The following is a 16,256-nucleotide window of genomic DNA, read 5'->3' as shown; positions in this document are numbered from 1 at the left end:
TGATCGTCAGGCTTTGAGGAAGGTTTATTTCTTCATCTCTCAATCATCATTGCATTAAAGGTTTTAAAACGACAGCGCTCTGATCATAAAACTAAGCATTTAAATATCAGCTCACTAAGACACTGATATTAATATTTATATGCATTTTATGCTATACTGTAATAAATATCTCCTTGATTTACATCAGAATCAGCCTTTCATCAGTTTGTGTCCGTGTAAATATCAGCATCTGCAGATAATTTTGCTCAGTTTGAGCGTTTTTTCCTCCATATTCTCACTATATCCGACTTTATGAGCCATGATACTCAACAAAACACACAATGCTAACTTTTAAGATTTTTGTTTTAAAGTTCAATGAATTATAAAAGTAGATTATTCTCTAAAACAGCACATGAATCATTCACGTAAAGGTCGATTATCAAGAATAAATGTTATTCACAGCCCTAATAACTTTATAATGCTCTAATCTCACTGTAATCACTACTATACTCCTGTAATATAATATTCAGGCTGGCTGGGTTTAAACTTTTTTTTAAAGTATAAATATAATTGTGCATCTGCATGTGCTCCACCTCCCTTCCTCCATCTGTGTTTATCACTCACTGTCAGTGGTGTCGGAGTCGTTGCTGCTGGTGGAGTACTTCCTCCTCTTCATCTCACTCTCCATCTGTCAGGAAAGAAGGGATGAACAATCATTAGAGCCGCATGCAGAAGCCCTGTGTGTGTGTGTAGTGTGTGTGTAATATCAGGACTCATGTGTATAATGATATTATATGGTATATAAAAAAAATTGAGAAAGTAACAATGCAGAATGTTTCCTGTGATGGGTAGGTTTAGGGGCAGTGTGTGTGTGTGTGTGTGTTTGTTTGTGTGTGTGATGGGTAGGTTTAGGGGCAGTTTGTGTGTTTGTTTGTGTTTGTGTGTGTGTGTGTGTGATGGGTAGGTTTAGGTTTAGGGGCAGGGGCTGTGTGTGTGTGTGTGTGTGTGTGTGTGTGTGTGTGTGTGTGTGTGTGTGTGATGGGTAGGTTTAGGTTTAGGGGCAGGGGCAGGGGCTGTGTGTGTGTGTGTGTGTGTGTGTGTGTGTGTGTGTGTGTGTGTGTGTGTGTGTGTGTGTGTGTGTGTGTGTGTGTGTGTGTGTGTGTGTGTGTGTGATGGGTAGGTTTAGGGGCAGTGGCAGTGTAAGGGGATAAAAATATATGGGTGGTACATTATTAAAACAATTACGCCTATGGTCCCCACATTTCACAAAAACAATTGAGATTAAAACACAATGCTGTGCTTCTATTGTGTGTGTGTGTGTGTGTGTGTGTGTGTGTGTGTGTAGGCAGCGTGTCACACACAGGAGAGGAAACACTTTTCTGGCTGTTGGCAGATTTATGTGGCTGTAAAGCAGGGCTTTCCCCTCGTATGCGGGTCTCTTCCTCCGCGCGATCATCACCTCACAGCACACTGAAATCACACCCGCAGATGCTGCAGGATTTACAGGGAAACCTCACTCAAATGCACTTATTTTAAATTAAAACATAAGTTGAGTTTGCTGTGCCTTGTTTGTAGGGCTGCACAATTTGGCCTAAATTGTGTTTTTTACATTATTAGATATTCAAAGATTTGCTTAAATGAGACAAATGTGTATTTCATGAATGCTGACATTAGATGAGAACCGTTTGCCTTTTTATTACCATAAGTATAAAAGCGAACACTATAATAGTGCTTATCGCATACTGCTTGCTTTGTTCGTTTAAAGAGCATATTGCAGGTTAGAGACTCCAGTGAGTCAGTGTATAGAAAAATAATGTAGGACCTAGAATTTCTTTAAAATATACTTGTAAATACGCTAATAAGGCTTTTTGAGTCGTTTTTGTGAGAAAATTTTACTTCCGCATCTAAAAATGCACAAACCGGAAGTGACATAACGAGAGGGAGTGCCGTGACTTTCAACCATAGGAAAACAATGGATCGCAATGGCAGTTCGGACGCTGAGGAAATTATAAATGTTTATTAATACTCATATGGCAGACCACAGCCATGCAATTATGACACACAATAAGGGACAGGTCAGGATTAGACAGAACAACGATCAGAGGAGAGGATTTGAGTTGTTGTGTGAGGAGAAACAGTGGAAAACAGAGCAGGTGAGAGAGTCGGCTCATAACATTATACGCTAACACTGTGCTCAGATTACAATACTTCGCAGATAATTATCATGTATCAGGCAATCGCAAAGCTGCTATTGGTCATCTAGGAGTATTGATACCAATAACAGAAACTAATAATAAGTTCAGACCATCTGGTTAAGTCACACTCGCCGTCCACATTAGACGTTAAAGCCGGGCGCGGGGCGTAACGTTACCCGGTGCTGTTTTTGCTGACATATGAGCTCGCAGACGATGTTTTTACCTCGCGTGGACATTGTGGATGCTCGTATGGTCGTGGCTCGCAGCATGTGAGGAAAAACACGACGAGCCGAGCACGTTTCTCGCACCTCCCTCTCTCACGATATTTTTTAAACATACAAAATCAAAAAAAATCGGGAGTCGGCTTGATTTTCACCAGCATGGCTGGCCCCTATTGCCAAATCATGCACAACAATGTCACAGGCTAGATCTATGAGTATTATTATGCTATAGCTCAGTTGCTGCAACCATTACAGTGCCTTTTTACACACACACACCATGACACACACACACACACATACATACATACGCACGTGCGCCCTAACTTTCCTCTGGTTGTTTCTGTTGAAAAGGCTGCTGTTCTATGCTTTTCAACAAATCATTTGCACACAAGTAATGTTTTCTATCTAAAGCTAGCAGCAACATTGAGTCTCTGGTTTGAGTCTCTAGTCTCTGTTTAACGCGAACGCTCGTGTATGTGTGTGTGTGTGTGTGTGTGTATGTGTGTGTGTTCGCCCGGATCGCCTCAGTTACGGTGCTCAGTTCACGCGGTTTCTCCGAGCTGATCGTCAGACGGATCCGTGACCGACCGTCACACCACCCGCCGCGGCCGAGCCACAGACAGTATAACGTGTTATTGTGATCCTTTATTCACTCATTCTGTGTTATGGGTTTATTTTGTGCCGAGTCACCGTCGATAGTGTGGGGATGTATGACGTTTTGAGTATGTATTTGAGTGAACGATGTATACGCTTGAATAAAATATTATCAGCACATAATTCCTGACTTTTTTTTAAAAGTGTGAGACTATGCATGTGTGTTTATGTAGCCTACATACTTTGTATTAATCAATGTTGAAATTGATTAATGTAAAAACAATAACCGAGAAGCATTGCGTGTGAGTATTTAATCATTTAATATTATCCTTTAACTACATGAGTATTGCAATGTTAAACTTCATCATATCGCTGATAATCCGCGGTGTAAAGTGAACACACACACACACACACACACACACACACCACCGCGTGTGTCAAAGCAGATGCAGAAGTGAAGTACCGTCTCTTCACCTGCACAAAACGCCACAATGCAGCTTTTCTAACTTTTTTTTTAGGAAACCTGTGGACTCAATGTCCTGACAGGCTGGACACTATCATTTTCCATGACAATGATAAATTTAAATAGAAAAACTACCAAAAATACACTGATTACTACAGAATACCAACCTATTCTGCACTGAGCCAATGCGCAGAGCTTGGCAGACGACTCCCTCTCGTGACGTAATATGACGCGATGTTGAAAAAAACTGCGGTTTTACAAACAGCCAACGAAACGGCCACTTTATCTGCTAAATTTGTGCTCTTATGTCTTTTAAAAACATTTTAAATCCTGCATTACCTTTTCATATGGCATTTTCATACAAGGTTATATGTTTATCTCAAAAAATTTTTAACCTGCAATATGCTCTTTAACACTTCCCTCTAATAATAGAGACTAGGGAAAAAACTGTATTTGAAAAGTTGGACTTTAAAAAAAAAACATTTGTTTGTTTAAATAAGGTTATTTTGAGAAAATAAAACTTTTTTTTTTATTCATAATTTTTTTGTCACCATATATGAACAAACTTACCATTAGGCAATACACACAAGCTTAAGTAATATTAATATTACTCCACAAACCATTCCTGAAGCATTTGTGCTTTGTGTCAGGAGCATTATCCTGCTGGAAGAGCCACAGCCACCAGAATACCGTTTCCATCAAAGGCTGAACATGGTCTCAGCAATGCTTAGGTAGATGGAGCGTGTCAAAGTAACATCCACATGGATGGAGGACCCAAGGTTTCCCAGCAGAACATTGGCCAAAGCATCACACTGCCTCCGCCGGCTCGCCTTCTTCCCATAGTGCATCCTGGGGCCATGTGTTCCCAATGGGCACCCTGACTGGTCAGCGGCTATGCCGCCCCATACGCAACTGATATGCTCTGTGTATTGTGACACCTTTCTGTGGCCGGTTCTCCACTGGTCCTCTTGGAGCACTTTTGATAGATACTGACCACTGCAGACCGGGAACAGCCCACAAGAGCTGCAGTTTTGGAAATGCTCTGACCCAGTCGTCTAGCCGTCACAGTTTGGCCAAACTCACTCAAATCCTTACGCTTGCTCATTTCTCCTGCTTCTAACACATCAACTTTGAAAACAAAATGTTCACTTACTGCCTAATATATCCCACCCACTAACAGGAGATGAAGAGATAATATTCACTTCACCTGTCAGTGGTCATAATGTTAGGCCTGATCGGTGTGTGAATATGGGCATATTACATTAATAAGACAGTTAAAAACAATGAGGGACTAATGGTGGGAACCAAAAGAACTACAAAACTAGAATCAGGAAACAGGAAACTAGAAATGCAAACAAACAGAGCACATCACTGAATGAAAGTGCGTAGGGCTGGGCTGGACGGGATGGGTACAGCTCTGCGGCACAAGTGTGTGTAGAGACCAGAGGAAGTGAGCGTGAACAGGAGAATTCTAGGTGAGAGAGAGAATAGACTGCAGTCCCCCAGGGAGAGAGGGAGAGGGAGAGGGAGAGAGAGAGAGAGAGAGAGAGAGAGAGAGAGAGAGAGAGAGAGAGAGAGAGAGAGAGAGAGAGAGAGAGAGAGAGAGAGAGAGAGAGAGAGAGAGAGAGAGATCTTCAGCTGTTCTCCCCTGCACAACACAGCCAATGCTGCTATTTTTAGGAACAAGTGAACAGGAGAAAGAGACGCTGTCAGCCACACCAGGGCAATAGAACCGCCTGTGTTACCATCAGACTGCTGAGGTTAAAACGTCCCGCTTTACACCGTAACTCCGCTCATTCGGTCACATGTTAGAGACAAACAACAAGAGTGTGCATACGGACCCGACCGAACCGCCGATCGAACCCGTTCGAAACCCGGTTCGGTCGGGCCAGAGGGCGGTTCGGTCGGGCCAGAGGGCGGTTCGGTCGGCCCAGAGGGCGGTTCGGTCGGCCCAGAGGGCGGTTCGGTCGGCCCAGAGGGCGGTTCGGTCGGGCCAGAGGGCGGTTCGGTCGGGCCAGAGGGCGGTTCGGTCGGCCCAGAGGGCGGTTCGGTCGGCCCAGAGGGCGGTTCGGTCGGCCCAGAGGGCGGTTCGGTCGGCCCAGAGGGCGGTTCGGTCGGCCCAGAGGGCGGTTCGGTCGGCCCAGAGGGCGGTTCGGTCGGCCCAGAGGGCGGTTCGGTCGGCCCAGAGGGCGGTTCGGTCGGGCCAGAGGGCGGTTCGGTCGGGCCAGAGGGCGGTTCGGTCGGGCCAGAGGGCGGTTCGGTCGGGCCAGAGGGCGGTTCGGTCGGGCCAGAGGGCGGTTCGGTCGGCCCAGAGGGCGGTTCGGTCGGCCCAGAGGGTCGTTCGGTCGGCCCAGAGGGCCGAGAGGGTCGGGCCAGAGGGCGGTTCGGCCGGCCCAGAGGGCGGTTCGGTCGGGCCAGAGGGCGGTTCGGTCGGGCCTGAGGGCGGTTCGGTCGGCCCAGAGGGTGGTTCGGTCGGCCCAGAGGGTGGTTCGGTCGGGCCAGAGGGCGGTTCGGTCGGCCCAGAGGGCGGTTCGGTCGGCCCAGAGGGCGGTTCGGTCGGCCCAGAGGGCGGTTCGGTCGGGCCAGAGGGCGGTTCGGTCGGGCCAGAGGGCGGTTCGGTCGGCCCAGAGGGCGGTTCGGTCGGCCCAGAGGGCGGTTCGGTCGGCCCAGAGGGTCGTTCGGTCGGCCCAGAGGGTCGTTCGGTCGGCCCAGAGGGTCGTTCGGTCGGGCCAGAGGGCCGAGAGGGTCGGGCCAGAGGGCGGTTCGGTCGGCCCAGAGGGCGGTTCGGTCGGCCCAGAGGGCGGTTCGGTCGGGCCAGAGGGCGGTTCGGTCGGGCCTGAGGGCGGTTCGGTCGGCCCAGAGGGTGGTTCGGTCGGCCCAGAGGGTGGTTCGGTCGGCCCAGAGGGCGGTTCGGTCGGCCCAGAGGGTCGTTCGGTCGGGCCAGAGGGCGGAGAGGGTCGGGCCAGAGGGCGGAGAGGGCAAAGGGGTGTATTAGTACACCCCTACTAATAAACATTAAATGCACGTAGCCACACAATGCTAGTGCTGTTAACTCCTGAAACGCCTCCATTGTAGTCTCAAGTTCCTTCCAGGAACATGCATCACAATATTCCTCATTATAATAATTATTCAGCAGCATAACGATGTGGGGCCTGGTTGAGTTAGTTAGTCGTGTTGAAACTGCCGGTTATGGTAAGGGGGCGGGAGATTCCCAAACACCAATCACAACACACCACTCCAGCCGACCAATCAGAGCACAGTGTGCTTTACAGAAGAACCAAACGTAACTAACGCTACCAAACTATAATCACTAAAACATCGGACTTGTACAGCGCTATCATAATTGTTTGTCTTTGGTGACGTATTAATGACTCAGCATCGCCTGTATCAAAAGAGAAATCATTTCATCCGATGTTTAAAATGAATAAAATAGACTAGACAGCCCTTAATACTGAAGATCCACAAATACTGAACTTTGCTCTCTCTATGGCGTTATTTCCCTGTCAAATGTCGAGAGCGCATTATTGTAGCGCGAAAGTACATTAATATAGTGCGCGAGCGCGAATCTCTCTGCTCGCGCGCGGAATATAATGCGCGAGCGCAAATCTCTCTCTGCTCGCGCGCGGAATATAATGCGCGAGCGCAAATCTCTCTCTGCTCGCGCGCGGAATATAATGCGCGAGCGCAAATCTCTCTCTGCTCGCGCGTGGAATATAATGCGCGAGCGCAAATCTCTCTCTGCTCGCGAGCGGAATGTAATGTGCGAGCGCGAATCTCTCTCTGCTCGCGCGCATTACATTCCGCTTGCGAGCAGAGAGAGATTTGCGCTCGCGCATTATATTCCGCGCGCGAGCAGAGAGAGATTTGCGCTCGCACATTACATTCCGCTCGCGAGCAGAGATTCGCGCTCGCGCACTATATTAATATACTTTCGCGCTACAATAATGCGCTCTCGACATTTGACAGGGAAATAACGCCATATCTCTCCCGACCAGCCCACTGTCAGTGAGGTTTGTGCGTGTGTGTGTGTGTGTGTGTGTGTGTGTGTGTGTGTGTGTGAGAGAGAGAGAGCGTTGCACGGTGGACCAATAGTAATTTTACTACTCACACAATTAAGTAATGATATAATTGATATAGTGTAGAGTAAAAAAATGCTTCCCACAATTCATATTTTAATAAATAAATCTAGCTCAGTTTTAATAAATTGTTCACCTGTTTGGGAAGTGTTTGTCATGTTTTTGACATTAAAGGATAGTTAAAACCCACAGTTAGCTGTCTGTTTACTACATCTTTCACTAAGGAGCAAAAATATGCCTTTAAACTTTAAAGAAATAAAGATTTTACATTCATCGTGATATTTATCGATATCGACTGATATGGAAAATTATATATTGTGATAATTTTTTGGGCCATATCGCCCAGCCCTATGAGGAAATAATCAACATTCAAGCTGGAAAACCTGCTCTCTGGTTAATAAATCAAAGCATCTCTCTGGATGAAACTCATCTGCTCGCTCTTCTGGAGACATCGTCCTAACATCAGGACCACATCCCTTTCTCAGACACACATTTAATCCGCCAACACAAGCACACATGATCGCTTCTCTAAGCAGCATGTCATGCACTGCTCTTCCATTAGTGTGTGTGTGTCACAAATCCACTCGGCAGTCGATGGGGAACATCAGAGCCAGATCTCCCACAGGCAGTGCTTCATTCATGAAAACCCCCGGACCAATGAGAAACGCACAATGACACCCATGTGACTGCCTCGCCTCCTCCTCCACCAATCACAACACAGAAACACACTGAGCTGCTCTACAAGCGACCCCCCTTTGTTTTGTTTATATCAGAGCGCTTCCCTTTGACGCAGAACAGCCGTGTTGAGCATTTATACGGTTGATGGGCAAAGTATTCTTGAGTGCATTATAAAAAAATTATAAATTGTTAATAAATTATTATTTACGATATTTTAAAGTGCCCACAATAACAATATCGCGCATATTCATTATCGTGATAAATCGCATTATCGAAAATCGGCACATGTCTAATGTAAACATGAAAATATTAAAATGAGCTCTAACAGAAAAAAAATTCTACAGAAAATAACTAAAACATTAAAATATTACAAATAAATGTTTCTTAAGCTATAACCTAGAAACATGTGTGTAAATGTCAGGTAACAGACTGCAAATCCCATTTGTTAACAATGATGTATTTATTTAGCTAGCTTACATGAACTAAATGCATTATGTAATGTACATTTAACAGCATGTATTAATATTCGAGCAATACAATTCTACCTTAATCATTCATGTTAGTTCATAGTGCATAAAAAAGGTTAACAGATAAAACTAACATTGAATAATACTTCTACAGCATTTATTAACCTTACTTAATGTTACAAATTGAATATTATTGTATTATATTAAGTGTTATCATTTCATATAAATCCAAACAGTTCGCTTTTTTAGAACACAGCGGTTTTCTTATCAAAATAACAACATATTTATTGACATCTAATGCGTTATTATTTCTGTTGGGTGCATGATACAGTTTCTCACATCAAAAAAAGTTTCTCAGTTGCATCGTTTTAAATGCTTGAGGTAACCGTTGCTGCTAATATTAGCGTCCTGTCAGCCTCGACGACAAAGTACATATACTGCATCTAGTCAACAATTCAATTACTTTACAATGATTTGGCAACATGTACTGAAGTGTTCTGTATTCACACCGTTTCTCTGTGCAGCGCTCAGTGAAGCGCGGAGCCTCACGTCACGTGTTAATGTAAACAGCGATAGTTCTTTATTTGGCCTCTAGAGGCCGCTCTCGCGCTATATAATGCCAGCAGACCCTTCTCAGAGCTCTCGTAGGCTACTGTGTAATGACAGCAGCCTTCTCAGCCGCTCCCACAACGGACGCAAACCGGAAAAACTATCTGTATTGATTTTTGCCAATAGCTGATTGGTGGAACAATCGGTTATCGGTGCCGATTAATTGGCAAATCCGATGAATCGGTCGACCTCTAGAAGAAAAGTTTCTGATTTTCATGAGACTTCCTACTTTTGTCTATATATTAAGGAATGGGAATGGCTAATAAGTCAATAAGGGCTTCTCTGCTGCCATCTACTAGTTATAGAGGGGATTTCATTCACTATTTTTAAATAAAACTAATTAACTGAAACCCTTTAAAGAGAAATATTAGTGCAAAATAAAAACTAAAAAAACCCAGCAAACTGAAACACTACAACATGCACAATTGGGCTATTTTTCCCCACTGATATCCATCTTCTCATTGCCTATTATGAGAAAGAAACACGAGTTTGTCTAGGTTGCCGAGGAGAAGCGAGCTCCGTTACAATAAAGCCTTAACGACGGGCTCTGGGAAGATGCGCTCGAATACCGTGGAAGTTATAATTAAAGTTGTAATGAATGTTATTTCAGTTCTACTTACTGAGTATGAATTATCACATGCAGTAAACGACAACACGCACTGTAAAGGTTTAGCACAAACTCATCATTAGGTGCAAACAATAACCATAATCGAAGTACTCAATATTCAAAGTGCAAATAGAGACTGAATCTCTCTTCAAGCATGATACTGAGCTAAGAGATGGTTACAACTACACAGCTCAGCCTAAGATAGTTCTCACATTCAGAGATATTCTCACAAGCCACTTTCTAAAAGTGGTGACGGATTGACTTCGCGTTTGAATGTGTGTTCCCGTTTAATATCCTCATCATAAAGTGGCACAGCAGAGGCTAAAAAGACAGCGAGTATGTGTGTGTGTGTGTGTGTGCGAGAGCTACAAACGAAACTGCGCATCATTCACACAGATGCAGAACATGCAGGAGTAATATTGAAACAGTATTTTGCCGTTTAATGTTCACATACACTAGTATGTATTCGGCTTCAGTCTGGAGCCCTGCGCTTAGATTAAAGGAAGTGTGTGTAAGATTGTGGCCAAAACTGGTACTGCAATCCATTTCAGATGACTGTAGAGTAGAGGTCTTGACGAGTCCAAAAATTCGTACCCGAACCCGAAGAGACCCGCGATGTTCTACACAGAACCGACCCGGTCCCGTCTATCATTTCAAAAACTGGACCCGGACCCGTGCAGATCCGAGAAATGCCAAAAATATATTACCCGGAACCGACATGGACCCGTCTATTATTTGATAGCTGGAACCGAACCCGGCGGGAAGACACAGACCCGACTGGACCCGATTGTCTCATATTACACAATAAACTGCTGTTAACAAGTTAATAAACAAGCTGCGAAATATAACTTTGTCTCAGTCAGCCTACCTAACGATATATAGCCGTCGTCTCCCTTCCTTGTACCTGATTGTGATGTATTACAATATTCCTCTGTAATTGTTCCAAGCATGCTTAATTCACTCATCATTTCAGCTGTAAAACTCAACTTTATTTCACAGTGACGGATTTATGAGTTAACTCGCATAATAACTTTGACTGTTTGCCCTTTTGAACTAATAACTATTGCTCGTTCAGTGCCATTATATATTTGCTATAATCTCTCTGAGCCGAGTCTGACTAGCAGAACTTAAAGATTAAGCCAGACGGTTCATTATTTTTAAAGTCATTACAGTCACTGCGGAAGCTCGGGTTGCCATTGAAACATGACACGCGCTTGAGACTGCACTCGCGCGTCAGCTGGAGCACCTGAAATATGAGCTTTTCTACGCAATTTGAGCATCACAGAAAACATTTATGTGACAGTTCACCTGAGGTCTTGTTGCTGATTTGAAATATATTCTTGAGTACATTATTACCGCGCGCATGCATTAAATCTGCCTGCTTTCTACACGGCTGAGAGAGCGCGAGCGAGCGAGAGAGAGAGAGAGAGAGAGAGAGAGAGAGCGCTTGTGTTTTTGTTGTTGTTGTTGTGTATTTCTAAACCTCTTTTTCCCGGCTCACACTTTCCTTATCCTAATTTAGCAATTTGTAAGTTACACAAACACACAAACCGTGCTGACTCTCACGGCCGGCCAGGTGTTCTTCGTGTCTGATTGACGTATTACATAGGCTACAACGTTAACAGACCCGGGACCCGAAGTAATAGATTGGGATCCGACCCGGACCCGACTGACCGTTTCAAATATGGACCCGAACGGGTCCCGGGTCGAATCCGGGGTCCATGGGTCTCAGGTGCCCCGTGAAGACCTCTAATGTAGAGCGGTGTATCCCCCTCCCCCTGACTCGAGGTTGCCAGATTGGCTGCAGGATCAGCAGAACGTTTGTAGATCTGCAGCTGTGCTAACTAGTGCAGATCTGGCAACCTGAAACACTGCTGACTCATGATTGGTCGATAGGTGGAGGGGGCGGAGCTTCAGGCCAAAACACAACATGACATCACCAACATCAGTTGAGGGCTGCAACAACAACTTTTGCATGACAATATCCTGGCCGGACTACTGTTGTCAGTGATATAAGTATTTGAAATGAACATGATTTCTTAATGTCTAGTGACATATCAGGGTCATTTTATGATTCATTGAAATGCAACCTTTAGTTGAAATGCTTTAACACTGAAGCGACTGAACAGCTACAGGTACCGAATACTCAAGAGTTGGTACTACAGAAATGCTGATATCACATTTGTTTTCATTTTAGTACCGACTTTGCACCGAATGACCGGTACTTGTGACATCCCTAATTAGGGCTGGGCGATAAAACGATAACGATAATTATCACGATATAATTTTCCTCGATAAAACGATAACAACAGGTCGATAAATTCTCGATATAATGCTTACGCGATATGCGTAATTCTGCGCATGCGTATTGCAGACCGGGCTTCTGGGTGCTGCACGTGGTGATGTTTACAGTCTGTGGCTGACAGGCTTGGAGGATCGGAGATAAGTGGAGCGATACAAATGAGCAATAGTGAAGAAAATGCAGCGCTCACGACCAGCTCGGAGGACACAGATATCGTTGACAAGTTAGTTCGCTCAACTTCAGTGGTTTGGAGATATTTTAGATCCCATCCGAATCCGACATAAAACTGAGCGACGTGCGTGGACTGCTTATCATAGGTTCACGTTCACCACACGGAATTTAATTATTAAACTATCGTGTTTCTTCAAAGTTCTTCCATATAACATTGAGCCCAACACAGCGGTGAATCTACATTAACTACATTCACACGCCGGCTTATTATCTTTTTAGTTGTAGTGGGTGACTTACAACAAGCTAACGCTACCAAACTATAATCACTAAAACATCGGACTTGTACATCGCTATCATAATTGTTTGTCTTTGGTGATGTATTAATGACTCCGCATCGCCTGTATCAAAAGAGAAATAATGTCATCTGGTGTTTAAAATTAATAAAATAGACTAGACAGCCCTTACTGGAGATCCACAAATACTGAACTTTTCTCTCTCCCGACCAGCCCACTGTCGGTGAGGTGTGTGTGTGTGTGTCGGTGAGATGCACGGTGGACCAATCCACTGTGAGGCAAGAGAAGGGGCCTCAAAATGTTTCTTAAAACGCTTTTTTTTTTGCCCGTTTGCGTTTTTAGTGTTTTACTTACACAATTAATTATATATAATGCAATATTGAGCGTTTTGTTCTATTTCAGCTGCGAAAATCGTTCTCAGCAGAACCGCAACGCGTCTCACAGCAACGTGTGTAAATAAACGATTCAGTGTTTGAATGAATCGTTTGAATGAACGACTCAGTGACTCGCTCATTAAGACGGCCACCTGCTGCCACCTACTGGTGGTTTAATTTGATCTTTAAACATACTTTCCAACATGTCTTATTTGTCTATTCAAAACTACAAATCTAAAAAAAAAATGTAATGCTGTTGTAATTTTTCAGTGTAATTTTTTTATTTTGATTGGTAACAGCCCTTATAGTGTCTTATTTTAATTTAATGTATTGATCAAAATTACAAATATAAAATGAAACATGAAGCTTAGCCTATATTTAATAAGATTAAGGGAAAATGCCCTTTATAAAAGGTGAAAATATCACAAATTTCAAATGATTCAATAAAAATAAAAACCACAAATATGCAGATTTAAATATGTCAAAGCTGACTGAACACTGGTGAGAATAATGCTTCAGAATAAATTATATTTACAACACACAAACACACACACACACACACACACACACACACACACACACACACACACACACACACACACACACACACACACTTTTCCGGACAAGCTAATTTTTTACTTGGACAAGCTTGAACGATGTACTTGTTCGAAGGACAAGCACATGAACATGCTTAATGTCAAGCCCTGTATAATGATATATTATTGATATAGTGTTGAGTAAAAAAATGCTGACCACAGTTAAGATTTTAATAAATAAATCTACCTCAGTTTAAATAAATTGTTCACTTGTTTGGGAAGTGTTTGTCATGTTTTGACAATAAAGGTTAGTTTAAAAACCACAGCTAACTGTTTGTTTTCTACATATTTCACTCAGGAGCAAAAATATGCCTTTAAACTTTAAAGAAATAAAGATTTTACATTTATCGTGATATTTATCGATATCGACTGATATGCTAAATTATATCGTGATAATTTTTTTGGGCCATATCGCCCAGCCCTATCCCTAATATATATTATATATATATATATATATATATATATATATATATATATATATGGCGATAATACCGCATATCTCGCTATTGATAATACCGCATATCGCTAAAATGTACACAGTGCACCTTTAAAAGCAATTTGAACCAATGGGATCACTTGGGGTCCTAAAGAAGACCTGGTGGGGGTGGGGGTAATGGGGGGCCCAATTCGTCACTACATTGAAACTTAAAAAAGGCTAACTTGTTTCAAAGTATTAAAAACCAATGGAAAAGTACCCCATAGCACCAACCATCCTCCAAGTTGCATGTTTTTAAGCATTTCTTAATTAAACTTTTTTGTAAATACCTCCTTAAAACAACAATACAAATACGATTCACCATACAATTCATCCGTTTTATAACTGAGAAGGAGCGTAATGAAGAGATGCTAGTGCCGTGCGCTACTGTTTGAGCTACAGACGGTTGTGGTCGATCTCACCTGAGTGACAGGTTGCCCCGCCCTCCCGCCAGTAAACACGTCATCACAATAACAAGTTATTTTTATAAAATATTATGAAGACACATTTAAAAACAAATATATTGACGCACACAAAAAAATCCACAAAAATACCAACAGTCCCTTTTGATTTCATGGTGACTACAGGAATTTGAAAAGGAAGTTCGCATTACAGTGAAGGGCAAAAGATATTATAATAATTATGAGGTTTAAAATTTGAAACCCATTATTCCCGCTCCTCACACGCAGCCACGCCCCCTCCGCAAGACGTCACGCTGCGTGCCGTGAGCAGACTGTAGGGGGCGTGGCCGATGACCCGCAGGGCTTGTTTGTGAATCATAAGGCCATACATTCATAACTCACAGAACTGATTTGAGCATAAACAAACATTCTGTGCTCAAGTTCATCCCACTGCACTTTCACACAACTTTAGCATTAGCAGCTGCAGTCTGCGGAGTATAACCAAACTCTATTATTGCACAGAAAGAGTTTATCAATAATGACGGACAGGTCGCAAACAATCAATAATGAAGCACATCGGCTCGTGAGGATGTGTGTGTCTCGCGCACACACACGGAATGAGGCTGCAAACTTCGATGAGACTGGGTCAAACGCCCATCCTGAAACTGCGTGTTAGCATGTTTTCGGTAAAGATGGCACATTCTGTCGCTTTACCTTAAGTGCGGTAGAGAGGGCGTGATGTCCTCGATGCTCAAAATCAGCGGATCATCTGAGGCCAGCCACATGTATCGCTCTCTGCATTCGTGACGGATGATTTAACCTCCACAGCCCGAGTAAAAGTTATCATTAATCCACCCGATGGCTTCCTATCCGTCGAGCTCGTACTATCGCGACTGTTCATCTGCCCGTCGTCCGTTAAACTGTTTCTGAGGCGAGCGTTTCCTCACATCCCTGCAAAGTGAAGCGCACTAACTGCTCCGGTGACCTGACAAGCCATCGACTTCACCGCCTCGAGCGTCGCGGTCGCGTTTCCGTCAGCCGAGGCGATCTGCGTTTTGTTTTTGTTTGTTTGTTTGTTTGTTTTCCGCGTAAACAAGACCGGCCGAGCCGCGGGATCTCTACATAAGCTCGCACTTATAACTCTTTTGGCGCCATATTAATGACGTACCAAAAATTTCCGTTACCAGCGCGCGGAGAAAACCCCGTGAACTGCCCGCGCGCGTGACTCGCGCTGAGGTAAAAAAAAAAAAAAAAAAAAAACAACGCGGCGAAAGCCCTTCGCGTTACCTGTCAAGTTTTGTAATGTCCATCAAGAGCCGAGCTCGATGAAGAAAGTCAGCGGCTTCTCTCCTCAATTGAGTGAACGGGGCGGTGCGCGAAAATAACCGACCATTTTACAGAGAATCCGATGGGGGGAGCCACGGACAAACACGAACGAGGAAATGCGTTTGACACAACAAACATGACATCTTCGGTTTCACCGGGCTCTCCGGCAGACCTTTTCACACACACACAACCTGGCTTGGGATATATTTCACATTAAAGTTTCTTTTAATGATGGTGGGACATTAAAGTCACGTGTCATTCGGTTATAACACAATATGAGCTTGAGCAACACACACACTCTCTTAAAACAGATCAGTTGTTCATGCAGGACTCAGGACACCCCAGGAAGTGTAAACTAATATATATCACCATACTCTCCCAGTTGATTGATTACATTAAGACATGTTCAGTTTTGTGAAGTCATGGTTA

General features: G+C 43.8%; 1 protein-coding gene across 2 annotated transcripts in view; it reads right to left on the bottom strand.

Annotated features, from left to right (window-relative positions):
• The window catches only part of jade2 (jade family PHD finger 2), a 60,705-nt gene extending 44,779 nt beyond the window's left edge, over positions 1–15,926 (bottom strand). Inside the window, exons 1-2 of one of the 2 annotated variants that reach the window (XM_067423490.1) lie at positions 15,789–15,926; positions 604–667 (exon numbers count right to left, since the gene is read on the bottom strand). In XM_067423490.1, coding sequence (XP_067279591.1) covers positions 604–667 — 64 coding nt within the window. In that variant the 5' untranslated portion in view covers positions 15,789–15,926. The other variant, XM_067423489.1, reaches the window with a different exon arrangement.
• Between the last annotated feature and the right edge of the window lie 330 nt (positions 15,927–16,256).

This window comes from Pseudorasbora parva, chromosome 18, assembly GCF_024679245.1.
Source record: "Pseudorasbora parva isolate DD20220531a chromosome 18, ASM2467924v1, whole genome shotgun sequence".
Classification (NCBI taxonomy): Eukaryota; Metazoa; Chordata; class Actinopteri; order Cypriniformes; family Gobionidae; genus Pseudorasbora; species Pseudorasbora parva.
This window is presented reverse-complemented; position numbering and strand designations above follow the sequence as displayed.